The sequence below is a fragment of the Scyliorhinus canicula genome, chromosome 1, assembly GCF_902713615.1.
Source record: "Scyliorhinus canicula chromosome 1, sScyCan1.1, whole genome shotgun sequence".
NCBI lineage: Eukaryota > Metazoa > Chordata > Chondrichthyes > Carcharhiniformes > Scyliorhinidae > Scyliorhinus > Scyliorhinus canicula.
Window position 1 is genome coordinate 123,260,045 of NC_052146.1, and position 27,732 is coordinate 123,287,776.

Genomic DNA, 27,732 nt, shown 5'->3' on the forward strand with positions numbered 1-27,732 from the left:
CTTCACTACCAAAGCTAGGCAGATTTCCCAGTGGTTCTCACTGTGAGAACATTAAATACAGCCCCAATTTTTTGACATCGTCAGATTCCAAGAAATTTAAAAGCGCCTGCTTTGTATTTTTGGGTTAATATGGCAAAGATTTCACAAGATTGGAAGGAAAAAATATTTAATTTCAGTCTTCCATACAAGTACACAATAAGTTCACTTAACATCTGAAGAGGGTAGACTAGTCGTCTGATGGCTTAGTCATAACTGCCAGTATTAACTCAAAATGACCAATGTCTTTATGATTCAACACCAGTTGATCAATTTGAACAGGATTTTGTGTTTCTCTTCTTATTGCCCGATTAGAGTTCTCACCTTCACCAAACAGGGAAAACAAAATCATTCGTTAAACTCAGTGAAAAGAAAAAAGGTCTTTATTGATAAAGTCCCAATATTTATAATGATACATAGGTTCTAAATAAAACTTTCCACTAAGCAGTGATTGATCAGGCCTACAACAGGTTAAATACATAGGTTTAAAATTTCCTAATCATTGATCCTATTTCCAAGAAAAATTCATAAACATTAAATCATTATTCTTCGTGACTGCTTCTGAGGAGCGACCTACTTCAGCAGTCAGCAGTAATGTACAGGAACACAGGTCTTTGAGAAATGTGCAACTACAATGCCACCAGATCACTCTTGTTGGTTTCAGCACAAAGAAATTACAATGTTATTTGTGTAAGTGCTTCTGAGTGGTGTAACGTCTTGTGACAAATAGTGAACATTTGTACAATTGTAGCGTTGACTTCTATGGTTGCAGGATTTGGTACCTAAATATTTCATAAAAGATCAGTTTGAGGGAGGCACTGAAAATAATCATTTTCTAAACTTTCAGAATGATGTGTCTTTGTTAACAATTGAAAATCACTAAGCACAACATCTTCTGAAACAGGCACAATTGGCGATTTTAAGCTTAACATTCTTTGTGACTGAAAAAAAATCAAGGATTTCAAACAGAGAAATTATGCAACTATATAGGTACAATGTTTGATATTACCATTTTATAAAAAAAGGCTTTTAGTTACCTTCCACTTTTTCATGAGAAGGGAGGTTTACAAAAGATAGTTCAATAAAGTATTAGCAGATGCTACAAATCTCTCCTGATTTAAACATACTGTATCATGTCACAGCGAATTTCTAGATCACTAGATAGACAATTATTGCTCAAACACTGGCTATATCACTGCCACGGAGGTTTTCCATTTCATAATGCTTGATAAAAAATATATAAGAAATTCACTGTTTTGAAAATAATTCCTTTTCTGGGGCGTTTCACTTCAAAATTAAATTGCAACCGACCCCAGTCGCTTCCTGATTGTTTCAGTTTCTATGCACCCACGTAGGCAACACTATTTAAATTTCCTACTTTCCAGGACACCCAAGATAAAGAGAAAAAGTAAATGTCATACGGGAAACACATCCATTTCAATTTAAATGTTATCTCCTTGTTTTGCTTAAAGGAATCAATCTGGGAAGAAGTATCAATGGAAAATGCCATATGTCATCATTCTGCTGTCCTGTTTTTTTTGGGACAGCCCAAGCATCAGCCTAGCAGAATCTGGTCATCTCGGTGCTCACATTGGCAGCAAGGAACAAGGCATTAGCAGAAAAGCAGCTTCTACTAGAGATAAAAGCCAACATCCTCCGAGAACAGTTTAATGTCCTTTTCACATCTCGTGTTTTACAAACAGAACTCTCAAGCATGTCTTTAACTAATAAAAAAAAACCTTCAAAGGCATTCTGTCCTACATTATTTCAATTGTTTCCTTTAAAACACACAATCACTTCAGCATTTTGCATTAATGTTTCATTCTTCGGATTTATTTGTAAACATGAACTTTGAATCCTCAGTCCCACAAAAGCAATAAACACCCTTTGCTAATCCCAGGTCACAGTCCCACCTACAACCTCAAACTTGTTCAGTGAAGTCCTTAAATAAATACTGAAAGGACACCAAAAATCTTTCACCTTTTTAAAATCAACAACGATGTATACATTTGGTTTTGTGATTACAATTGTTTTTGCCAGCTGGCAGCAGTCTCAGCTAGATTTCGTTTTGCCTTTTAGAAACAAAGACACCTCAATGCACCGCGCATAGGGATGAAGGCCTCATGTGGCCTTTAAATGAAGCAGAGATAGGGGGCACGAGATAATTGAACAAGAGCACGGGGTCATACTTCAGCTCCCCTTTCAAAGTAATAGCATCCACCCTTATATTTCCATTAAAATTGCTTATATGCTCATATCAGAAACAAAGTAGATATGTAACAATTATTGTTAACCTCTTACTGCTCCTAGTAGCATTACAGCACCTCCACTGACAGTAAGGGTTAATCACAGCATGACCATTTGCAAACGGCAGTTGCCATTATATAAAATGCAAGCACAGGAATTGATCATGATAAGGTTGACCGGCCATAAGTGCACAGAGCTGCAAGACTTTGTGACCCATTTATAGATGATTTAAAATGGCAGTTTCAAACCGTACTGCTGTCAGATAGGATGTGAAAAAATGATTTCATGTAAAATAAGGCATTCCATTTCAGAACAATGGGGAAAATGTGTGACAAAATGTTAGAATGGAACGCATCAAAAGACATCCTAATAGGAACAACTAGCTCCAAAATCATGTGGTGTCGCATTTTTGCAAGTATAGTTGACGATTCCTAGTTATTAATATTCGTCGATAACTTTATTTATAGTCAAGGGATTGGAAACATTTAGCCTATAGGAGTATATTAAAAAAAAGGCAAGTGTATGCAAGCAGTGTCAATTACTGCTTAGCTGAAGTCACGATTCGACAGTACGAGAGGAGCAACCAGAGTCCACAAGTACAACAGGAGTCCAATCCAGCTCGAGGAGATCTTCACCCAAACTGCCGACCAGGCACTCTGCACAGTCGAGTAATCAGAGGTGGGACTAGGAAAACAGCAGAAGGGTTAAAAAATTAATAAAATTCACATAACTGTCAGATATTGATCAATAGCAAGACAATGCAATACACTGGGCTGACATTTTCTCCAGTTTTCAAGCCATTGCAATCGACTACAGGGATCGGTGCTGGGACTCCAGCTATTCACAATATATATTAATGTTTTAGATGAGGGAACTAAATACAATATCTCCACATTTGCAGGTGACACAGAGCTAGGTGGAAGAATGCAGAGATGCTTTAGTGTGATTTGGACAAGCTGACGGAGTGGGCAAATGCATGGCAGATGCAGTATAATGTGGATAAATGTGAGCTCAACCACTTTGGTAACAGAAACAGAAGGCAGAATATTATCTGAATGACTAAAAACTGAGGGGGGGGGGGAAATATGCAATGACATTTGGGTGTCCTCATACACCAGTCATTCAAGCTAAGCATGCAGGTGTAGCAGGTGATAAAGAAGACAAATGGAATGTTGGCCTTCATAGCAAGAGGATTCAAGTACAGGAGCAAGGATGTCTTCCTGCAAATATTTAGGGCCTTAGTGAGGCCACACCTGGAATAGTGTCTGCAATTTTGGGTTCTTTATCCGAGAAGGATGTTCTTGCTATTGAGCGAGTGCAGAGAAGGCTTATCAGACTGATTCCTGGGATGGCAGGATTGACATATGAAGATAGAATGAGTCAATTAGGATTATATTCACTGGAGTTCAAAAGAACAAGGGGATCTCATCGAAACCTCCAACAGGACTGGACAGGGTAGACGCAGGCTTGTTGTTCCCAATGGTGGGGGAGTCCAGAATCAGGGGTAACAGTCGGAGGATACAGGATAAATCATATAGGACTGAGATAAGGCGCAATTTCCTCACCCAAATTGGCAAGTCTGTGGAATTCACTACAACAGAAGTAGTTGGTCAAAAACATTGTATGTTTTCAAGAAGAAGTTAGATATAGCATTTGGGGCGAAAGGGATCAAAGGATATGGTGGGGGAAGGCAGAAATGGACTAGAGTTGGACCATAATGAATGGCTGAGCAGGCTCGAAGGGCTGCATGGCCTCCTTCAGCTCCTATTTTCTATGTTTGTATGTGTTTATAAAGGACAAAGAGAAGAACATTACAGCACAGGAACAGGCCCTTTGGTCCACCAAGCCTGCACAACCGAGATTCCTTATTTAGACCTACAATTTATTGCCCACACAATCTGTATCCCTCTATTCCCCACCTGTTCATGTGTCCATCAAGATACAACTTCATGCCTGCCTCCACCACCTCCACAGGTATTCCAGGCACCCACCATACTCTGCGTGAAAAGCTTTTTCCGCACATCTCCCCTAAACTGTCTCCTTCTCACCTTGAACCTGTGCCTCCCTGTAATCGAATCTTCTATCCTGGGAAAAAGCTTCTGACTATTCATCCCGTCTATGCCTCTCATAATTTTGTAGCTCTCTAATCAGGTCTCCCCTCAGCCTCAGTCTTTCCAACAAAAACAATCTGAGTTTATTCAACCTCTCCTCACAGCTAACACCCTCCAAACCAGACAACCATCCTGGCAAACCTTCTTTGCACTCTCTCCAAAGCATCCACGTCCTTCTGGTAGTGTGGCGACCAGTACTGCACACAATATTCCAAATGTGGCCTAACTAAGGTTCTGTACAGCTGTAACATGACCTGCCAACTCTTGTACTCAATGCCCAGACATTGAAGGCAAGCATGCTGTATGCCTTCTTGACCACCTTATCCATCTGCATTGCCACTTTCATGGAACTATGGACCCGAATGTCCAGATGCCTCTCGCTCCAAAGGGTTCTGCCATTTACTGTATAATTCACACCTGAATTTGATCTTCCAAAATATATCACCCCACATTTGTCGGGATTAAGCACCATCTGCTATTTCTCTGCCCAACTCTCCAATCCATCTATATTCTGCTGTATTCTCTGACAGTCCCCTTCACTATCTGCAACTCCACCCATCTTAGTGTCATCTGAAAACTTGCTAGTCAGACCATCTACATTTTCCTCCCGATCATTAATATAGATTACAAATAACAGTGATCCCAGCACTGATCCCTGTGGAATACAGATCTCCATTCTGAAAAACTCCCTTCCACTGTTACTCTGTCTCCTGTTGCCAAGCCAGTTCTTTATCCATCTAGCTAGCACATCCTGAAACCCATGCGACTTTACCTTTTGTACCAGTCTGCCATGAGGGACCTTGTCAAACACCTTACTAAAGCCCATGTAGATGACATCCACAGCCTTTCCCTCATCAATTAATTTTGTCACCTCCTCAAAAAACTCTATCACGTTGGTAAGACATGACCTTCCCTGCACAAAACCATGTTGCCTATCACTAACAAGTCCATTCGCTTCCAAATGTGAATAAATTCCGTCCCTCAGTATCTTCTCCAACAGCTTCCCCACCACCGACGTCAGGCTCACTGGCCTATAATTACCTGGATTATCCCTGCTTCCCTTAATAAACAAAGTGAAATAGAAAATAGTTTACAATTTATTGGGTTTTAGGCACATCTGAAAAAACAACAAGTAATCTGTGGAAAATGTGAACTAAAGCAGATCAAGTCGGTCTGCAAGGGGGTTTCTGAACCCTAGTATAGTAAGCTGACTAAACATATATACAAACAGGCTTTCCATGATGAGTCATTGAACAATGAGGGGCAAAACCCCTCATTTTTATAAATATTCTAAAATGTTTTCTTGGCCCAGATTTTCTGAGACCAAGTAACTCAGCTATAGTATGGAATCTTCTGGTCTGCACGGCTGAGTGCAACCAACAGGAGAAGAGTAACGAGACCAATTATGAGCAAATCGATACAAGGGGGCACTAAATTGCGCTAGGTAACTGTTCCTTCAAACATTTGCTCTTTTCATCCTTCTGGGTTAATATTTAATTTCTGAAGCCGTTTTCCTACACAGTGCCTACACAGGGCACTCTAAAAGCATCTTGTCTTGAGGAATTAAAAGAATGAAACCACAATTATGGACTCTTCCTTCAGCTCTCTCTGTCAATGAAACCAATAGTTTCACTTTTATTTAGTCTGTAACACAGTAGATGGCGCCATTACTATATTTCACATTGCCTGGTATTGATTTAATAAAGTAATACACACCGGTACCAGTTGGTAAGTGTCATCATGATATAGAGTGAGGCCAGGAGGAGGCAAAAATGGAAGAAGGAGTAGCTGTAGGTAACAGCATCCTGCTCATTATCCACTGCCCGATGCAAACCATCTTCAGGGGGAGCAGTAAAGTTGCCCTTCGACGATTCACTTTCTTCAGTCATCATCAATTTGTTAACTTGTGCATTATTGGATGATCGGATACTGCAGGACACAAAGAGAATGAGAGAGAAAGTTGTTCATGAACAGTGTACTGTACACTTTTGTCTTTTTTAAAAAAAAAACTAAAGCTCATAAACCAAAGTTGTGTTTGGCATATACGTCATTTCGTTTAACTTGATTTATTTCTCATTCTCTCCCAAATTTCATTCTCTCCCAAATTTCTTACTGCTGTGAAGACAACTGACAACTCCTCGAGGTATATTTCACTGTTCTCAATTTCCGATTAAGTATCAGAACGTTAAAATTCAAATGCTATGAATGGCAATGAAAGGAACTGCTTGGCAAACCAAGTTGAAGATTTCAGTCATAGAGCTCTCCAGAAAATGCTAGACAAGTAAATATGCCTTTACTTCACAATGAATTAGTCTCAATTTCCTGTCTATTATACTCAGATCAATAATAAAAAAAGACATGAGAAAGCAAGGGAATAATGTACAAGAGATTGCTTGCTCTGAGAAAACAGGAGAGTATGGTGTGCAGTGTAGAGGTCTGGCTAGATCAGGGAACAGGGGAGACAATACACAGGAAATTGGTGGAGGGGGGGGCATCCTGAAATAAAAAATGTTTAACTAATAAGGCACTGAACAAATCTCTCCAAATTAAAAAAAAAATCAAACTGAAATAAATGTTTTTAAGATCTACAGTGACAATTTTCATTGCCAGAATTTTTCAGAGGGAAGGATAGGGAGGGCTACAAATACCACTCCTTCCCCATCCCGACAGCTGTCATTTACATCTCTCCACTACGGACAGGAGGTGCAGGGGTGAGCAATGCCCCAGCTGCCAAGTAGGAGACCACAGCCAAGAGCATTCCATTTGAATGGGAAACAAGAACAGGGAACTTTATTGCATCACTAAATATATTGCAATCACGAGAGGCCTGGATTCAAACTCCTAACTTGCACGCAGAACATCACATCTATTTGCATTCTTCAGGGTATTTCAGAGGATACACAAAGCAGAGAACATGCAAATACTGACCTTGCATAAAGCACACAAAGGAAGAAGATGACTAGTCCCACAATGCTCTGGGCATCCCACCACTGGACTACTGAATTAGAGGGCGGAGCAACTGTTGTGTTGCTGGTGGTTTGCTGGACGATGCTCAGTAGACTGGGGTTACATTTTCTTTCTGCATAGGATGAGCAGAAAATACTGTAAAACCCAACATTCCCCAATTCACAAATGTACAGTGAGAAGCAAACAAAATACTCTGGTCTTTTTTTGGACAAAATCTTTAAATGCTTTACCGCCAAACTCTCAGAAAACACTCCAGTATTGTGCAATCTGGAGCATTTTGGTTACCGCAAATCAGCCTTTGTGGCAGTTTCTACCAGCACCAAGGTTTGTGTTGTTGACTTCAGTATTAAGATTGCTCGGCCTCATTTCGGGCTAAACGTGAGACAGGAAAATATAGTGTGGGAGAACTCGAGTTCAATGCATATTTAAAGGTGGCCCTTTTCTTCATACCACAGAAACTAATATAAAACTGCAGTGTTAAGCTTACCCGGTTCATTAGTCATGGCAGACCAGGTCACGTACATTGTATAGAGAGTAATGACTGAGGCTTGCAGCAAACCTGAATGAGGCTGAGCTTCCTGCAAAAAAAAAAGGAAAAACTGCAACAACAAGTAGGCAAGCTCCCAATTTTCACATATGACTAATTCAACTCATTTAAATACCACGTTGTGCTCAGATGGATATGTATGATGTCAGGGAGTCACATAATTATGCTCGACAGTCTATTGAGCCCATGCTGGCTCTCTACAGAGCAATCTCATCAGTCTGATTCCTCCACTCTACCATTCTATTCCTATAGTTTGAAAATTTGTCGACCTGTATACTGAATTAAATCATTAATTGGTTTTATTCATAGAGGAAGAGAGTACAAAAGCAAGGAAGTTATGCTAAACCTTTACAAAACACTGGTTAATAGTCAGCTGGATGGCTGCAGAAGTGACTGAATGACTTCAGTTATTTGAGAGACTGAAAAAGTTGGGGTTGTTCTCCATAAAGCAGATCATGAAACCTTTTGTTAAATGTTGAGTACCCAATTATATTTTTTCTCAATTAAGGGGCAATTTAGCATGGCCAATCCACCTAGCCTGCACATCCTTGGGTTGTGGGGGTGAGACCCATGCAAACACGGGAGAATGTGCAAACTCCACATAGACAATGATCTAGGGCTGGGATTGAACCCACGTCCTCAGCACCGTGGGGCAGCAATGCTAACCACTGCACCACCGTGCTGTCCTGAAAGTTTCTCCTTATTTATTCTGTAGAGGATAAGTAACCAGCGGACACAGATTTAAGGTGTTAACAAAACAACCAGAAGTGACGTCTGGAAACATTTGTTTTTTTGCACACTGAGTTGTTGTGATCTGGAATTCGCAGCCTGAAAGGGTGTTGGAAGCAGGGTTTATCATAATAATGAACAAATTGGATAGATATAGATATAGAGATATAGAGAAATACAGCACAGAACAGGCCTTCGGCCCACGATGTTGCGCCGAACTTTTGTCCTAGGTTAATCATAGAATTTTGGACAATTTTTCATGGCCAATCCACCCAACCTGCACATCTTCGGACTGTGGGTGGAAACTGGAGTACCCGGAGGATAGCTCTAACAAAAGCAGACACAGACACAACAGAACAGGCATTGTCAAACTCAGGGGCGCGACCCGTGGTGGGTTGCAGGCTGGTTTCGGGAGGGTCACGGAGCAGTCCGTCGCCGCGCTCCTGATCGCCCAAATCCACCGCAACAGCTGCAGCAGCCGGCTTTTAATAACGACGGATGCGAGCGGCCTTCAAAATAGCCAGGAAGAGATTTTTTAAAAATTTGGTCGCACTGCGCATGTATGCCTAATCATCGTGCGCATGCGCAAAACTATGCGCATGCGCACCCATGATCGGGCACACATATGCAGTGCGGCCGCATTTTTTCTATATGGTCGCAGCCTTGTTTGTTTCCAAGTTCGGGAGGGCCAAAGGGACCCAAAACCATTTCCTCCATTTTTGTCAGCAACAAACAAGGCAAGAGAAAATGGTGAGCCGTGCAGGTCGGCTGGCGTGGGCCGCAAAGGTCGGTCGCCGTGGGTCACAAAGGTTGGCTGACGTGGGTCCCGAAGATTGGTAAAAATGGGTCTCCGGAAAAATAGTTTGAAAAACACTGCAATAGAACTAATGTCTTCTTTCTATACTGTTTGACTTTGCTAGTTCAACAACTGAAATTGAATCCTAATAACACCATGCTTCAAGTAATACAGAGAAGGGAGGTATTCACCGGTCACTAAAACTCCATCTTCCAAAAATAACATTGATCTGCAACATTTCAGGCAATACTGTAGAAACCTACATCTTTTGTTGTGCTCAGAGAATTGTAAACTAACAATCCATCAACTCATTTTATCCACAATGAAAGCAAGTCTGTATTTACCATAGATACTAAGAGTTCCATCTATTTGACCTGTTTGTCAATATGAAGTCAGATTTAGCTTACAAACAATTAATTTTCAGTGTTGCAGCTTTTTCAGATTATCTGGGAAATTAAATGAACAATTGTGAAGGGAAGTGACAACCTGTTTACTTTCACATTTTGCAACGACATTTGAAACATCATTGGAAAGTCAACGAGCATCTTAGCAGTTTATCCAGCAATTGAAGAATGATTTTCACCTACTGTACCCCAACCCGTGGCTTAGCTGGACAGTCAGTGCTGAGGCTATGAACCCTTAGGCATTAGAACAGTGAACATTTTTTTGTTTACAAGTACTTAGCGAGTTGTAAAGCCTTTGGAACAGCCTTCTCTTCCCATTTCTTTTTTAATTTTTAAATTGAGGGACAATTGAGCATGGCCAATCCACCTACTCTCAACATCTTTGGGTTGTGGGTGCGATAAAGAAAAGTTTGCATTTAATAACAATAATCTTTATTAGTGTCATATGTAGGCTTACATTAACACTGCAATGAAGTTACTGTGAAAAGTCCCCAGTCACCATATTCCAGCGCCTGTTCGGGTACACAGAGGGAGAATTCAGAATGTCAAAATTACCTAATAGCACGTCTTTCGGGATTTGTGGGAGAAAAGCGGAGCACCTGGAGGAAACCCACGCAGACACGGGGAGAACGTGCAGACTCCGCACCGAAAGTGACCCAAGCCGCAAATCGAACCTAGGACTGGCACTGTGAAGCCATGGTGCTAATCACTGTGCTATGCATATAGTGCTTTTCACAAACACTGATATCCCAAAGTCCTTGTAACCAATAAAGTGCTTTAGAATGGTAGCTACTTTTATGAGGTAGGAAACACAGCAAATCTGTTCACAGCAAGTTTCCACAGAAAGCAAGCAATAAAGACCAGATACTGTTTTTGTGATGTTGACTGAGGGGCAAATAGTGACTTGGACATGAGGGATAACTCCCCTGCTCTTCCTCAAATAGTGCCATGCGATCGACTGAGGAATTGGGAGGTGGGGAGGGGGTCTGGTTTAATGTCACATCCGAAAGACTAAATCTCCAGCAGTACAACACTCTGAGTACTACACTAGAATGTGAGCCTAGATTTTTATGCTGAAGTCTTGGAGTGAACCTGAACACAATGTTCTGACCACAAAGAATGGGCTGGTTTAGCACAGGGCTAAATCACTGGCTTTGAAAGCAGACCAAGACAGGCCAGCAGCATGGCTCAATTCCCGTACCAGCCTCCCCGAACAGGTGCCGGAATGTGGCGACTAGGGGCTGTTCACAGTGACTTAATTTGAAGCCTAATAACTTCTCATGCTCTTGGTGCCAGGGTAAAGGACATCATAGAGATGGTGTGATCTGGATGTTGTGGTATTCATCAGCATTTATTGAGGTCTCATGGTCAGATATTCAGGAGCTTGGGAAGTAGCTAAAAAGTACTGTCTCAAAGGATAACTCCTAGTGCCACACATTAGAGAGAGTAGAAATAGGAAAAGAGTGGCCCTGGGTCATTGTTCGTGTGGAGTTTGCACATTCTCCACGTGTCTGCGGAGGTTTTACCCCACAACCCAAGATGTTGAGTAGGTGGATTGGCCATGCTCAATTGTCCCTCAATTTAAAAATTAAAAAAGAAATGGGAAGAGAGGGAGCATCAATGTGCAGCTTGAAGCACCCAGGAAGGACGGTTTCAGATTCTTGGGGCATTGGGACCAGTTCTGGGGCAGGAGCCATCCATTGCACAGGGGTGGGTTGCAACCTCAACAGGATTAGGACCAATTTCTTTACAAGAGGTTGCAGTACAGTGGGGGAGGATTAAATTGGCAGGGGATAGGTTCTAGTATTTAGAAGTAGAAGGGGGATACGGTGCTTAAATGATACAGTAATAGAGAAGGTTGTAGTTTCACATTAGTTAGACTATGAAGGACAATGAGGAATTACAAAGGTTTACAATGCATGTATGGAAAGCCACAAAGTTCCTACTAGTTGGTACAAGGACGAGGGGACCACAGATTTACGGTTTTGTGCAAGAGAATGATAGGCGGGGGATTGGATGGACACTTGAAGAAATACAACTTGTGGGGGAATAGAGCAAGTGAATGAGACTGATGGATTGCTCCATGGAGAGCTGGCATGGACCAAATGGGCCGAAAGTAAGGCACAATGTAGATCAAGAAATTCAAGATGTAACAACCCAAAGTTGTGCAGAGTAGGTGGATTGGCCACACCATAATCATGGGGGCCTTCCACAGATCAACAGGGTAAACATAATTTGCACTAATGCTGTGTAATGTATACAACTTAGCTTCCTAGAACAGTATGCTGAGGAACCAGCTAAAGAACAGGGGATTTTAGATCTGGTATTGTGCAATGCGAAAGAGCTCATTAATAATCTGTTGAAAAAGGAGCCTTTAGGGAAAAAGGACCATAATATGATTTGACATCAAATTTCGAAGTGATGTAGTTCAAACCAAAATTAGGGTCTTAAATCTACGGGGAAATGAGGGGCAAATTGGCTGAGGTAGATTTAGAACCTACATTGAAAGGTATGATGGCAGATCAGCAATGGCTAGCATGCAAAGAATTAACACATGGTTTAAAACAAATTTAAATTGCTTTAAGGCACAAAAGCCCAGCAGGAAAGGTGATCAAAACATGACGCACAAGTGACTTAAATTGCCAAAACATGATGCACAAGTGACTTAAATTGCCAAAACATATTAAGCCCAAGGGTTGGGAGCATTTTAGAATTCAGCAAAAGAGGACAAGAAGCTGAAATTTAAAAATAAGAAACGCAAAAAACATACTGTAAAAGCTTCACTAGGTATGTTATAAGGAAAAAGGTTAGTAAAAATAAACTTGGGTCCTTTACAGGCAAAGACAAAGAATTTATAATGAGGAAGGAAACGGCAGAGAAACTAAACAGTGCGTCTGTCTTCGTGGAGGAAGTTACAAAAAAAAGCCTGCAGAAATACCAGAGAACAGTGGCGCAGTGTTTTGCATTGTTGCCTCAGTGCCGAGGACCTGGATTCGATCCCAGCCCTCGGTCACTATCCGTGTGGAGTTTGCACATTCTCCCAGTGTCTGCATGGGTCTCACCTCCACAACCCAAAGTTGTGCAGAGTAGGTGGATTGGCCACACTAAAATGCCCCTTAATTGGATTTTTTTTTTTTTTTTTTAAAAGAAATACTAGAGAACCAACGGAATAGCGAGAATGAAAAAATTACTATCAGGTAAAGAAAATTAATAGGACTGAAAGTTGATAAGTCCTTTGAACCTAATGTTCTATATCCCAGGATGCTAAAAAAAGGTGCCTGCAGACATCGTTGATGCATCGGTGGTCATCTTCCAAAGTTATAGAATCTGGAACGGTTCCTTCAGATTGTAAAGTAGCAAATGCAACCCTATTATTAAAGGAGGAAGGGAAGGAGAAAATGTGGAACAATAGACCTGGTAACCTAAAATATATAGAGAAAATGCCAGAATTTATCATGAAGGATAAATAAGAGGCAACTTGGTCAAAACCTTAAAAATCCTGAAGGGTATTGACAGGGTGGATGTGGAGAGGATGTTTCCTCTTGTCGGAGAATCTAAAACTAAGTCACTTTGTTAAAAATAAGGGGTTGCTCATTTTTAAATAAAATTCGAGTACCCAATTCATTTTTCCAATTAAGGTGCAATTTAGTGTGGCCAATCCACCTACCCTGCACATCTTTGGATTGTGGAGGCAAAACCCAGGCAAACACAGGGAGAATGTGCAAACTCCACATGGACAGTGACCCAGAGCCGGGATCGAACCTGGGACCTCAGCGCCGTGAGGCAGCAGGGCTAACCACTGCACCACCGTGCTGCCCTGGGGTTGCTCATTTAAAGACTGAGATGAGGAGAATGATTTTCTCTTGGAGGATTGAGGGTCTCTGGTACACTTCCTTAAAAGGCAGCGTTTTTTAAGACAGAGTGGAATAGATTCTTGATTTTGGGGGTGGGGGAACGAGAAAGGTTATCAGGGGTTAGACTGAATGTGGGTTTGAAGATACAAGCAGATCAGCGATAATGTAATTGAATGGCGGAGCAGGCTTGAGACGTGGAGTGGCCTAGTCCTGCTCTTAATTCATCTGTACATATGTACAAGAGGGGTTACGTAGTGTTTCTAGATTTTTAGAAGGCTTTCAATAAAGGTCCAATACAAGAGGTTAGTGAGCAAAATTAGGGCACAAAGGATTGGGGGTAATAGACTGGTATGGATTAAGAACTGGTTAACGGACAGAAAACAAAGTAGAAATAAACAGGTCATTCTCAGATTGGAAAGGTGTAACTATTGGGGCATCACAAGTGCTTGGGTCCCAAATATTCATAATCTAGATCAATGATTCGGATGTCGTGAAAGTTGGTAATATTTCCAAGTTTGCTGATGACGAAACTAGGAATACAAGTTGCGATGAAGATGTAAAGAGACTTAAGTGAGTGGGGAAGAACATGGCAGATGGAATATAATGTGGAAATTGTAAGTTGTCAACTTTGGTAGGTAAAATAGAACTGCAGAGTATTTCTGAAACGGTGAGAGATCGAGTAAGTGTTGATGTCCGAAAGGACCTGTTCATAAATCACTGAAAGCTAACCCCGCAATTAGTAAGGCAAATGGTATGTTGGTCTTTATTGCAAGAGGATTTGAGTACAGGAGTAAAGAAGTCTTGGTTCAATTGTACAGAGCCTTGGTAAGACCGCACCTGAAGCATTGCATAGTTTTGCTCCCCTTACCTCGAGAAGGATATACTTGTCATAGAGGGAGTGAAATGGAAGTTCACCAGGCTAATCTTGGGAAAGTGGGATTGTTCTATGAGGAATGATTGAGGAGACTGGACTTGTATTCTCTAGAGTTTAGAAGAATGAGAGGTGATCTTAACGAAGCATAAAAAATTCTCCCAGGGCTCGACAGTAGATGCAGACGTTTCCTCTGGCTGAGGTCTCTGGAACCAGGGAACACAGTCTCAGAACAAGAAGCGGGCCATTTAAGACTGATAGGAGGAGGAATTGCTTCACTCAAAGGGTGGTGAATCTTTGGAATTCTCTGCTCAGACGGTTTGGCGGCTCAGTCACTGAAAATGTTCAAGACAGAAATCAATAGATTTATGGATATTAAAAGATATCAAGAGAAATGGGGATAATGCGGAAAAATGGCATGGGGGTAGAAGATCAGCCGTGACCTAGCTGAATAGCAGAACAGACTCGAGGGGCCAAATTGCCTTCTCTTATTTCCTATGTGCCCATGTTCCTTCTATGCCATTACTATGTTAAACCACGTGCTATGCTCAATCTTGTGCTCCGTTAAATGCTTATACACAAAGCACAGACCAGATAACTACTCATCTTTAAGACAGTGTTTTATGCAAGTTTGTAGAATTTACTCAGTTGGTTGAGTGATGCACATTACAGATCACACAGCAGATGCATAGAGGGGTCTGGTTTTCAACTTTCAGGTTTACTTTTCATCCAAATCCAGAGATAGGATGCAGTGTACATGTTTACATAGTTACATGGTTAGAATGCAAGAGAAAACAGACAACCGATTTTCAACATTATGGGCAAGGGTGAGTATACTTTTTAATACTATTACAGAAGGGTTTGAAATTGGATTTGAACTGGGAAAAAACAGCATTATTCTCAAAGCGAGGAATGTTGCAATTTTCCATTTTATGGATCTGGTGTCAATGTAATTCACGTCAAAGTCTGATGTAGCACAAGAATAACAAAGTTCCATCCAGTCCACCTCAACAATATGCCCCAGCACATTCTCTGCATGATAACTTTGCACTTCCCACTCCCCGACAGTCTCCAAGAAGAGCACAAATGACTGACAGATTCATGCCAGATTGCGTCAAATCAAAACTGTTTTAGACTTCAGCTACATGATCACGGAGTTCAGTTCCAATCATACTAGTTTGCTCTAATTGCTTTTGACTCAAAAGCCTGTATGTGATTTTCAAACTGGAACAAAAGCTCTGGCCTACATGTAAAGAGTGATTATACTATCATTACAACCTATCTAATTCAACTCTAGCCTGTTGGTTCCAGAGATTGCAATCTGATGGTTCCAATAAGAATCACAATCATGAGCTTTGTGCCACATGGCGTTTTACCATCCCTTTTCTGATGCACACTTACTAGATCTGTTTTTTAAATGATATTTATGCCTTTTAACCACCTTAAATATCTGTCAATGGCGCTAATTAATGAAATCCTGCAAGGAAGTATTAAGATTTGTATATTTATTAATACTTAAAAAAAATCTCATATGAAAAGATAGGCTTTATTTTTTTTTTAAACTTTCATCTGTATCCTGCACAAAAAAATACTCGTATGCAACTCAAACTTGTAGTTGAATGAACAAGATACCAAATAAAATTCCTTCAGTCCTCAAATTCAGCTGCCTGAAATGTAGGTCCGCCCTCCTGAACTTGGGTGTGGCGCCAAGGGTCCCAGCTGTCCTCTGTAATTTGGCTGAATTGGCTACTCTTATGTGCCAAGATCTAACTATTGATATGAAACCATTGATGAGTCACAGCCAAACCCAAATCTGCCGCCTGTAAACACTCAGGCACTTTCCAATATGGACCTCTGGACAGTGATTAAGAGGGGAAAATGTGACCGACTATCTCAGAGAGGCAGAGGCTAGCTGTCGAGCCAGTTAGAATAATAATTTTTATTGTCACAAGTAGGCTTACATTAACACTGCAATGAAGGTATTGTGAAAAGCCCCTAGTCGCCACATTCTGGCACCTGTTCAGGTACACAGAGGAAGAATTCAGACTATCCAATTCACCTAACAGCATGCCTTTGTGGAATGAAACCAGAGTACCTGGAGGAAACCCAAGGAGATGGGGAGAAGGTGCAGACTTTGCACATACAGTGACCCAAGCCGGGAATCAAACCTGGGTCTCTGGCACTGTGAAGTAACTGTGCTGACCACTATACTACCGTGTTGATAGCAGTTAACATAGGTCAGACTCAAATCAGGAACCTTGCTGGTCTGAGAACAAAACTGGAAGAACTCAGCAAGTCAGGCAGCATCTGTGCAGAAAAAGGGAAATAACAATTCTGGGCAATGACCTTTCATCAGAACTGAAGTAAGTTGGAAATTCATGAGTTACGGTAATGGAAACAAGAAAGGGGCAGGTAGAACAAAGGAGAAGGTCCGCGGATGGAAGTAAGGGGATATTAAATAATAAAAGATTTTATGATACAACAACCAAAGGTGGTAGTAATGGATATAGTAAAGAAACAAAGGTTGTATCCAAATGAAGCATTAATTGCTCTACTCTTACTTTTATCCCTTCATGTGGCATTCAGATTTTTTTTTTTTTAAATGAAACATTAACTCTGTTCCTCTCTACAGATGCTGCCTGGCCTGCTTAGTTTTTCCAGGTTTCTTTTTGTTATTTCAGATTTCAAACAACCACAGTCTTTGTTTTTAATACCTTCCTGGACTAGATGATTTGTGGCATATCGAACAATGCATTCACCCACAAGGGCATCAACTACATGGTTTTGCTTCTGTAACAAGGAATCCAACTTATATTTAAACAGAGCCTTTAATTTTCCACAGTGAGGGCAGAAAACAGTACTGTCAAACAGCTGGTGCATTTTTGACAACTTATGTGGAGATTTATTTCTGTACCAGTAACGCAGATCACGCTCACAAACTCATCAATCATGTTCTTACCTGAATCTTTGGCAGGATGGACACAACAGAGACAATGATGCAAAAGATGAGGTTCAGACTGATGAAGACCTTATTTGCTGTACAGTCATCAGGTTTTGTGTAGAAAATGTAAAGCACTGTAACTGCAGCAATTGAGAAGAGGTAGTTTAAGACTGTACAGGCTAATAAGGCTGTAAAGAAGAAGGGAAGACAATGTAAAAATGATTAAACTGATTTCAGAATTATGTTAGTCAACAACAACTTAAATATTTATATAGTGCCCTTAATATAATGAAAGGTCCCAAGATGTTTCACAGGAGCATTCATTAGGATGATACCAAGCTGCAACAAAATGGTCAGATGACCAAAAGCTTTGTCAAAGAGGTAGGTGTTAAGAAATGTCTAAAAGGAGGAAAGTAAGATAAAGAAGTGGAGGTATTGAGGGAAGAAATTCCAGAGCTTGGGGCTCAGGCAACTGAAGGCACAATCGCCAATGTTGGATCAATTATAAATGAGAATACACAAGAATCCAGAATTGGAGGAGTGCAGATACCTCAAGAGGGTTCATAGGATCATAAAATTTACAGTGCAGAAGGAGGGCTTTCGGCCTATCGAGTCTGCACCGCCCCTTGGAAAGAGCGCCCCACTTAAGCCCATGCCTCCACCCTATCCCTGTAATCCAGTTAACTCCACCTAACCTTTCAGTACACTAAGAGAAATTTATCATGGCCAATCCACCTAACCTGCACATCTTTGGACAGTGGGAGAAAACCGGAGCACCCGGAGGAAAGCCACGGGTTGTTGGGTTGGATGGTATTATAGAGATAGTGAGGGACAAGGCCGTGGAGGAAGTTGAAAACAAAGATGAGAATTTTAAGAGCAAGAAATTGTTTGTCCGGGAGCCAAATGTAGGTTAACGATAACCGGAGTAATAGGGGAATAGGACTTGGTGCGAGTTAAGACACAGGCAGCAAGGTTTTGGATGACCTCAAGTTTATGGAGGGCAGAATGCAGGAGGTAGCCAAGGTTAAGTTGGAATAGTTAAGATTAGAGAAAATGAAGCCATAGATTTTGTTTTTAAATTTAGAGTACTCAATTATTTGTTTTTCCCAATTAAGGGGCAATTTAGCGTGGCCAATCCACTTAACCTGCACATCTTTGGGTTGTGGGGATGAAACCCATGCAGACATGGGGAGAATGTGCAAACTCCACATGGACAGTGACCCAGGGCCAGGAATCGAACATGGGTCCTCAGCGCCGCAGTCCCAGTGCTAACCACAATGCAGCATACCACCCTTAAATGAAGCCATAGATGAAATTTACATCAATAAAAGTGCATACAATCATGGGAGTAAGGTATATATTTACGTCAACAATAGTATTTGAAGTAATAAACCAACTGGTCCTGATGAAAGTGGAAAATGTATGCAATATTCCATCATTATCCTTCAATATTTTCAGTAAGGTGACACTAGACATGAATACTTAACATACTTAAACACCCAAGTTGTGAAAAACACAGAGGAAAATGAAAACAGATTTTGCCTATTCAAACTGGGTTGGGTTTGGAAGGTATTTTGGGCAACATAAATCCAGGGCAAACTACTGATAGTTACAGGCCTATCACTGCTGCTAGGATTACAAGAAATTTGGGCCACATGGATTAACAAGAACAGCAAAATGTCCATATTCTGCACGTTAAAATTATAAGTCAACACAACTGTAAAAATAGGCAACAGCGAGTTTAGAACCCAACAATAATCTCAAAAATCAAACATAATTGAATTGATAAAACAGAAACAGCACAGTGCCTTTCCTAGAAAGCAGCCATTGCTTCCTCCCACAGTAGAACATGTAAAACAAATGTCCATGTTTTGCGAATTTGACACACAATTACATCTTTAACCTTAACTTTTTATTATCGTCACAAGTGGGCTTACATTAATACTGCAACAAAGTTACTGTGAAAATCCCCTAGTCACCACACGCCGGCGCCTGTTCGGGTACACAGAGGGAGAATTTAGAATGTCCAATTCACCTAATAGCATGTCTTTCGGGATCCATTACATACCTTGACATACAGTCAAGCGACTGTGTATGAAAAAGGCTAGTTTGCTTTATACTGTTACAAAATACAAAGTACATCACTGTGGAGTTTATTTAGAATACTGGCATGAATGCTCAAGAGGGAAGTCAATCTTTAACATTGTACTGTATGGGTATTGAATAATGCTCTGAATTCATCAAATCAAATTACTCCTGCCACTATCTCAAGTGTTTAAACAACTCCATATGCTCCCTGCTCTCCGCAAGAGAGGCAAAAAGGAAAGGTTGCAGTTGTATTATTTAATGTTTGCTACAGTTCAAGTGGACAAAGTTCAAACTTTATATGCCAGTCGTTATGCCTTACTGAACTTTCGGTGGTGCACCTGAAGAGTCAAGACAGCATAATAAATTGGTTCTCTGGTCAATAAAGGTCACCAACAGGAGCAAGTTTCATATTATGACTGCCAGCACCGAGTTCCAGATCTCAACTGTTGGATCAAGCAAAGGCACATAGCTCCAGGAATAGAAGAAATTAAAAACTGAGGTAGTCACCTGTGCCCATATAGCCCACCATGCATTAAATGGGAAAATGAAAAAAATGAAAATCGCTTATTGTCACGAGTAGGCTTCAATGAAGTTACTGTGAAAAGCCCCTAGTCACCACATTCCAGCACCTGTCTGGGTAGGCTGGTACAGGAATCGAACCGTGCTGCTTGGTCTGCTTTAAAAGCCAGCAATTTAGCCCAGTGAGCTAAACCAGCCCCTACATGAGGTGACTGGAAATGGTTTTTGAGCAGATCTCCTCCTGAACCTCTCATCAGCATGCAAATGGCATGTGACACAGGTCTCTTTCAAAAACATTTTATTCATTGAAACAGCAAGGATAAGATTGTAGACATATTTTTACATACCAATGAACCAGCATTTGGAATTTCCATCTTCCATGTTCTGAACCCAGGCCTGATTCCAAGAATGAGCGAAATCGATGAGAAGTAATAGTTGGATGAGAATGAAGCAGAAAGCCCCAACCACACCAAAGTAGAACCATACTGAGAAAATATTAAATATAAATTAGCTAGCTAACAGACAATTTTTAAAAAACGATGACCGACTGGGTAAAAGTATCACACGATGCTGCACTGAGGTATACAATTAAAAAGTATAGATTCAAATCTCATTCAGTAATAAGTTAGTTGTTCTCACCAACATCAACTGGCCTGCTGCAGTTAGCAGCAGTCAATTTGTCAGTCAGCAACAATCCACTCCTGATAATGACCGGTGACTGCTTTTGGAAGGCGCGTGTGGATATAGAACCAGAGGACACCATCTCAGACTAAAGGGACGATCCTTCAAAACAGAGATGAGGAGGAATTTCTTCAGCCAGAGGGTGCTGAATCTGTGGAACTCTTTGCTGCAGAAGGCTGTGGAGGCCAAATCACCGAGTGTCTTTAAGACAGAGATAGATAGGTTCTTGATTAATAAGGGAATCAGGGATTAGGGGAGAAGGCAGGAGAATGGAGATGAGAAAAATATCAGCCATGATTGAATGGCGGAGCAGACGCGATGGACCGAGTGGCCTAATTCTGCTCCTATGTCTTATAGGGGGAGGACATGACAGGAACAGGGGCAGGTCATTCAGCCCCTCAAGCTTTACTGCCATGAAATCACATTGTTTGGCCGGGGGGGGGGGGGGGGGGGGGAAATAGATTGGCTGCGATGGTCTGGCTTTTGAACAGTTGATCCAAGCGGTAGTTTTCTTCCATTCTTCATCGCATGACATCAATTGCATTATTCAAATCAAGCTTGTTTGACCTCCATTCATTATAACGGATCTCAGCCAAAACGCTGGTCAAGTTGCAACAATTCACCTTACTTGCATGGGTCTGAGGCAGGAAATATTATCTGCTAGCATTCCTACGGCGGATACCTGGTAAAACTGCTCATTTGGATGTCGGTCAAGGCCAGATCATCTCACTTCCAACATCATTCACAATAGATAACCCACTAATATCTGTCGTTTAAGTCCTTGCTTGAAGTATGGACATTTAGATAAAGGTGCCAGAAGACTTCTGGTACCTCATAACCATACTTCAACATAAGTCCATTTTTTCAGGTGAAAAGGGGGAGAAAAGATGACAAAATGCAAGGTGTGTGTTTGGGAAGAGGTTGTTTCAATGTAAAATAAATGCTCCCATCACCAGCTCCTCCCACTCCACCCCAACCCAAATCAATGATACATTCTTCCTCTTGATTAAGACATTATCATTGATGGCAGCCTCTACTCGAATAGGAATGTTTTCACCCTCTCGATGTTACTGACAGCAAATGCAAAGAGTCATTCTGGTCAGTTTGAAACACTGTTCGCTTTTCGTGTTTTAACCACATTGAAGATCAAATCTGTAACCTTGACCTATTCGTATCAAAAGTGTACCAGCCCACATACATATTCAGAGTCACACATGGAAATTTGGATAACTTTCATTGCATTTTTAGTAAAGGGGCAAGGCTGATTAACAGATTTTATGACACTCTTTATTTTAAAAAATGGTTCTTCATAGGGAGTTGATTATTCAGAATTACCTGTTGTAAAGGTGCCATCAGGAATGAAGAAAGCGCCAACAGTGATTCCCACTAAGGCCAGAAATTTGAAAAACCAGAACCTAAACAAAAACACAAACAGATACCATTACCATGAATGCTTAACCACAGGAGTTAGCAATGCATTATGCACTCAATGGGAAATATGTGGGCAGCAGTTTCCTGCTTCAACTAGGTAATGTGCCAGACTAGGTTGTTCAAAAAGTGTTCATTTACTTCAAGATATCACTTGCCCAACATGATCAATTACCAGTTTGGAGATTTGGTTTATGTCCACCACTTCAGCAGCCGCCCAAAAATAAGGGTCAAGGAGAAAAACAATAATATTGATTCAAAATTCTCAAATTGCCATCAAGCAAAGCCTGTTCGAAGTGTGTTGCTACTAAGCCAGGACAGAATTAGCCTCGACTGCAATGTCCACGTAGATTGCCAACACTCATGTCTGGGCTGGGCCATCAGCTGAGCAGATATCAGAGGATTGTTGGTGCCTACGGATGGTAGTTCAGCAATACTTAGTGACATCATGAGAGCTCAGTGATTCACCAAGGATTTTAGACCCTGTCATCTAGGGGCTGGTTTAGCACAGGGCTAAATAGCTGCTTTTAAAGGAGACCAATGCAGGCCAGCAACACGGTTCAATTCCCGTACCAGACTCCCTGAATAGGCGCCGGAATATGGCGACTAGGGGCTTTTCACAGTAATTCATTTGAAGCCTACTTGTGACAGACAAGAAGCGATTTTAATTTCATTTCTATTAGTTCACTACTGTCAGCTCTTTGGCTAGTTCTTCCCAGTATCCTGATGAACATTTACCCCTCAAACAAAGTCTACAAATCCTAAACAGATTACCTGGTCATTATCACATCACAGTTTGCAGGATCTGGTGTGCAAATTGGCTCCTGTGCTTTGTATGTTACAACACTAATAACACTTCAGCTATAAAGTCTCTCTGATCCTTATTATAATTTAGTTCTAAATCTGTACATTCTAATAGGGATCCATTTACTTGAGGTGGGACCAGAGCATGTGGACTGACAGTGAGGGGAGTGGCATAGCATTCGATTGCAGAATTTTTCGGCATTTACCAACTTATTAGCATGTTATTTCTGTTGTTGAATCTAGGGAAGAGATAGCAGACATTAATGCTGGCACAATTTTTCATTAGAAAATAGTGCACTACTAATGTAATTCCTATTTTAAGGAGGACCAGTCTTAACATCAGCAGTAGCAAAAATATTAGAATCCTTACTGGAGAAGAGAATAGGAGAACTTAGACAGCATAATTTCAAAGACTTAGCTTACCGAATTTCTTGAATAGCTAATCAAGAGAGTAGACAATGATAATGCAGTGGGTGCAGTTTATCTGGCTCTTTTTTTTAAATGAAAAGCCTTGGATAAGGTGCCTTATAACAGATAAATGGATACTGTTAGAGAATGTGAAATCAGTGGACAAATGGCAGAATGAATTGCTAGCTAGCCTCAAGACAGAATGGGAACAACAGGTAGTTATTCTCAGTGGTGTTAATGATTTGGACCGTTGAATTGAAAAAAAATTCTAAATTAGAGGATAGCACCAAACTGAAGGTGGGAGAGTCCATACTGAGAAGACAGCAATAAATTATAGGAGGGCATTAATAAACTCACAGAATGAGCAAATAATTGACAAATGAAGTTCAACACAGATAAATGGGTGGTAGTATATTTTGGTAAAGAAGAATATGGAGGTCACTTATTACTTTGAATGTGCAAACCAAGGTGGGGCAAAAGAACAAAAAGATCTTTGAGTACAAATGCACCAAACATTAAAAGCTGCACCACAGGTTTATAGCAAGGCCATTAAAAGAGCAAATTAAAGTTGATTGCTGGGAAGTATGTTGCCCGGGGTGTTTATGTGTTGTAACCTCTTTTGATACATGTTGGTAGTAAATTGCATTTTTTTTTTTTACAAATCAAATTAAGTGCCAGACTAATGACTTCCGGTGCAGCAGCATGAAGTAGAGGCTGCATCTCGGGTGGCTACCGCGCAGGCTCTGGCATTTTGGGCTTATCTGCCCGATTTGCGTGGAATTTTGATAATTGGACTTGACGGCCCGGCAGAGCAATCAGCTGGGAGTCAGGCGATGGCGAAATTGACATCAAAGAGGGGTAGAGGGGTGAATTTGCAAAAGTCGAGCATAAACTCACAGAATGAGCAAATAATTGACAAATTAAGTTCAACACAGATAAATGGGTGGTAGTATAGATGGTGGGGAAGCACCCATGTCCATCACCCTCGACAAGAAAATGGGTGTGGTAGCGAGATAAATTTAAAGGTTTGGTGAAGAGATTGGGGAACGCTTCCAGAAACATGGGCAGGAATTGAAGGATTAATGTAAGACTACGGTGGAGTAAGCTGCTTTGGGCCCAGTCAGGGAGCAACTGAACAAGACAACTAATGCGGTAAGCACTCAGGCGGAGAATTTGAAAGGCATGGAGGATGCCTTATCCCAACATAAAGACAGACTTAAAAGTTCATAAGATATAGGAGCAGAATTAGGCCATTCGGCCAATCGAGTCTATTCCACCATTCTATCATGCTACCTACAACGTGACAGACCAAGAGCTGGATTGCAAAATCAGCCAGAGCATCTCCTCCCTAGAACACATGACCTAGGAGCGGGAGTAGGCAATTTAACCTCCTGAGCCTAATACCCTCAATGGGATCATGGCTGATCCCATTCGGGCCTCAACTCCACCGTCTTGCCCGTTCTCCATAACCCTTCAACCCATTACCAATTAAAAATCTGTCTAACTCCTCCTTAAATTTAATCACTATCCGTGCATCGACCGCACTCTGGGGTAGCGAATTCCACATATTCACAACCTTGTTGGGAGAAGTAGTTTTTCCTCAAATCAATTTAAATTTGCTTTCTCTTATTCCAATATTTTTTTTAAAAATCTTTTTATTGGCATTTTCAAAATTTATAAACAGTTATGTACATTGTTGGCTGTGTTTATTCACTGTACAATACAGAAAAGTTTGTCTTTCCTTCCCTTAATTTCCCCTATTTTCATTCTGCTGCCCTCTGGCTCGGCGTGTGGTTCCCCCCCCCCCCCCCCAGCCCATCCCTCCCTGCCCTCTCGCCCTTGTATCCCCCCTGATCAGTTTCTCCCCTCCCCTCCTCTCTGTTTCCTCCCTCTCCCTCTCTCCCCCCCCCCCCCCTCCAGGTTGCGTGTTACTGTGGCTCCCCCCGTCTTTATTTTTATTTTTCCTTTCCCTTTTCTTTCTAAATTTCCCGTTTCCCTGTCTTATTCGTTGTTGCTGGCCTCAAATAGGTTTGGAACAGGCCGACAAACTGCTCCATGCATTTCGGAAGCCTTCCTCCGACCCTCGGGTGGCATACTTAATCTTCTCCAGGTGGAGAAATTCCGAAATGTCAGCAAGTCAGTCTGCAGCTGTGGGTGGCGTTGCTGATCGTCAGCTGAGCAGGATTTTCCGGTGTGCGATTAGGGAAGCGAAAGCGAGGGCGTTGGCCCCCTTCCCCAGTGTAGCTCTGGCTGCTCTGATACCCCGAAGATTGCCACATTCGGGCATGGCTTCACCCTCACCCCACAACCTTGGACATTGCCTTGGAGAAGGCTGTCCAGATCCCAGCAGAAGGCTGTCCTGATCCCAGCAAGTTTGGGACATGCCCAGAACATGCGGGCATAGTTGGCCAGGCCTGTCTGGCACCATTCACATTTGTCCTCCACCTCCGAGAAGAATCTGCTCATTCGGGTTCTGGTCAGGTGTGCTTTGTACAGCACTTTGAACTGCATGAGGCTGAGCCTTGCGCAGAAGGATGTGGGAGTTGGCCCTGTTCAGTGCTTCATTCCAGAGTCCCCACCACTTCTGTCCCCAGTGCGTCCTCCCATTTCCGTCTGGTCTCGTCCAGTGGTGTTCGGGCTCTGTCCAGTAGCTTTCCATACATTTTCCCCCACAGAGTCCCCCTTCTTTACTGTCTGTGTTTATCAGGTCCTCTAATAGTGTAGTCTCTGGGCCCCGGGGTACCTTACTGTCTCTTTGTAGAGGAAGTGCTTTATTTTCAGGTGTCTCATTTCCTATCCTGTCGGCAGTTCCCAGTCCTTGTCCAGTGTCGCTAGTCTGTGCCCTACGTAAAAGTCCCTAACTGTCAGTGTGCCCCTGCCCCATGTCCATATCCTGAAGGTGGTGTCTAGCATGGCTGGAGGGAATTTGTGACTGCCGCAGATGGGAGCCATGGGGGACATCCTAGTCAGCCCAAAGTGCTGCCTTAATTGGGCCCACGTTTTCAGTGTGGCCGCTACCACTGGGCTTGATGTGTATTTTGCCAAGGGGGATGGGAGTGCTACTGTAGCCAAGGCCCGGAGGGTCGTCCCTTTGAAGGAGGCCTCCTGCATCCGCACCCACTGGAGTTGGATTTGTTTACCCATCCTCTCACTCTTTCCACCGTTGCTGCCCAGAGTTGTACTGCAGGTTTGGCAAAGCCAAGGCACCTTCGCTTTTCCTCCTTTGCAGTGTCGGTTTAGGAACTCTTGGGTTCTTACACTCTCACCCCTCCCCACAAACACACACAAAGGCCTTGGGGATGAATCTAAACAGGAAGAGGAACCTCGGCAGCGCGTTCATCTTTATTGGCTGAACTCTCCCCGCCAGGGAGAGTGGGAGTGCGCCCCACATCTGTAGGTCCTTTTTAACTTCCTCCACCAGGCTGGTAGGGTTCCACTTGTGGATCTGTGTCTAGTCTTTGGCTACTTGGATCCCCAGATAACGGAATCTGTTCTGGACTGTTTTAAATGGGAGCCCCTCCAGCTCTGCCTCCCCCCGTTTTTATTCTAAGATTATGACATCTCGATTTAGAATGACCCAAAAGAGGAAGCATCAGCTCCACATCTACTTTATCCATACCTTTTATCATCTTCGATACCTCAATTAGATCACCCCTCATTCTTCTAAACTCTAGAGAGTGTAGGCCTAAACTGTTCAATCTCTACTCATACGACAAACCCCTCATATCTTGGAATCAATCTAGTGAACCTCCTCTGAATTGCTTCCAATGCTATTACATCTTTCCTCAAACAAGGGGACCAAACCTGTGTGCTATATTCCAGGTGCTTACCAATGCCTTGTATAGTTGCAACAACACTTCCTTACCTTTATACTCAATTCCTTTTGCTATAAATACCAACATTCCATTTACTTTCCTCATTATCTGCTGCACCTGCATGCTCATGTTTGGTGACTCGTGCACGAGGACACCCAGATCCCTCTGCATCGGAGCTTATCCACGTTAAACTCCATTTGCCCCATTTTGGCCCACTCTCCGAAATTATCTATATCCATTTGTACCGTTCTTATTTCCTCATTGCAACTTACTGTCCCACCTATTTTTGTGTCATCTGAAAATTTGGCAATAGAACCTTCTATCCAAGTTGTTAATATAGATTGTAAATAGCTGGGGCCCAAGGACTGAACCCTGTGGCACCCCACTAGTTACATCTTGCCATCCAGAAAAAGACCCATTGATCCCAACTCTCTGTCTCCTATCTATCCATCAGCCAGTCTTCTATCCAAGCTAATAAATTACCCC

General features: G+C 41.9%; 1 protein-coding gene across 1 annotated transcript in view; it reads right to left on the reverse strand.

The window, feature by feature from the left end:
* Positions 1 to 401: 401 nt before the first annotated feature.
* LOC119967081 (serine incorporator 1-like) overlaps positions 402 to 27,732 on the reverse strand; it is a 65,527-nt gene continuing 38,196 nt past the window's right edge. The window contains exons 4-10 of the mRNA XM_038799136.1: positions 22,127 to 22,206; positions 20,458 to 20,595; positions 17,522 to 17,691; positions 7,849 to 7,939; positions 7,323 to 7,473; positions 6,111 to 6,323; positions 402 to 2,967 (exon numbers count right to left, since the gene is read on the reverse strand). Coding sequence (XP_038655064.1) covers positions 2,829 to 2,967; positions 6,111 to 6,323; positions 7,323 to 7,473; positions 7,849 to 7,939; positions 17,522 to 17,691; positions 20,458 to 20,595; positions 22,127 to 22,206 — 982 coding nt within the window. The 3' untranslated portion in view covers positions 402 to 2,828. The remainder of the gene's footprint in view (positions 2,968 to 6,110; positions 6,324 to 7,322; positions 7,474 to 7,848; positions 7,940 to 17,521; positions 17,692 to 20,457; positions 20,596 to 22,126; positions 22,207 to 27,732) is intronic.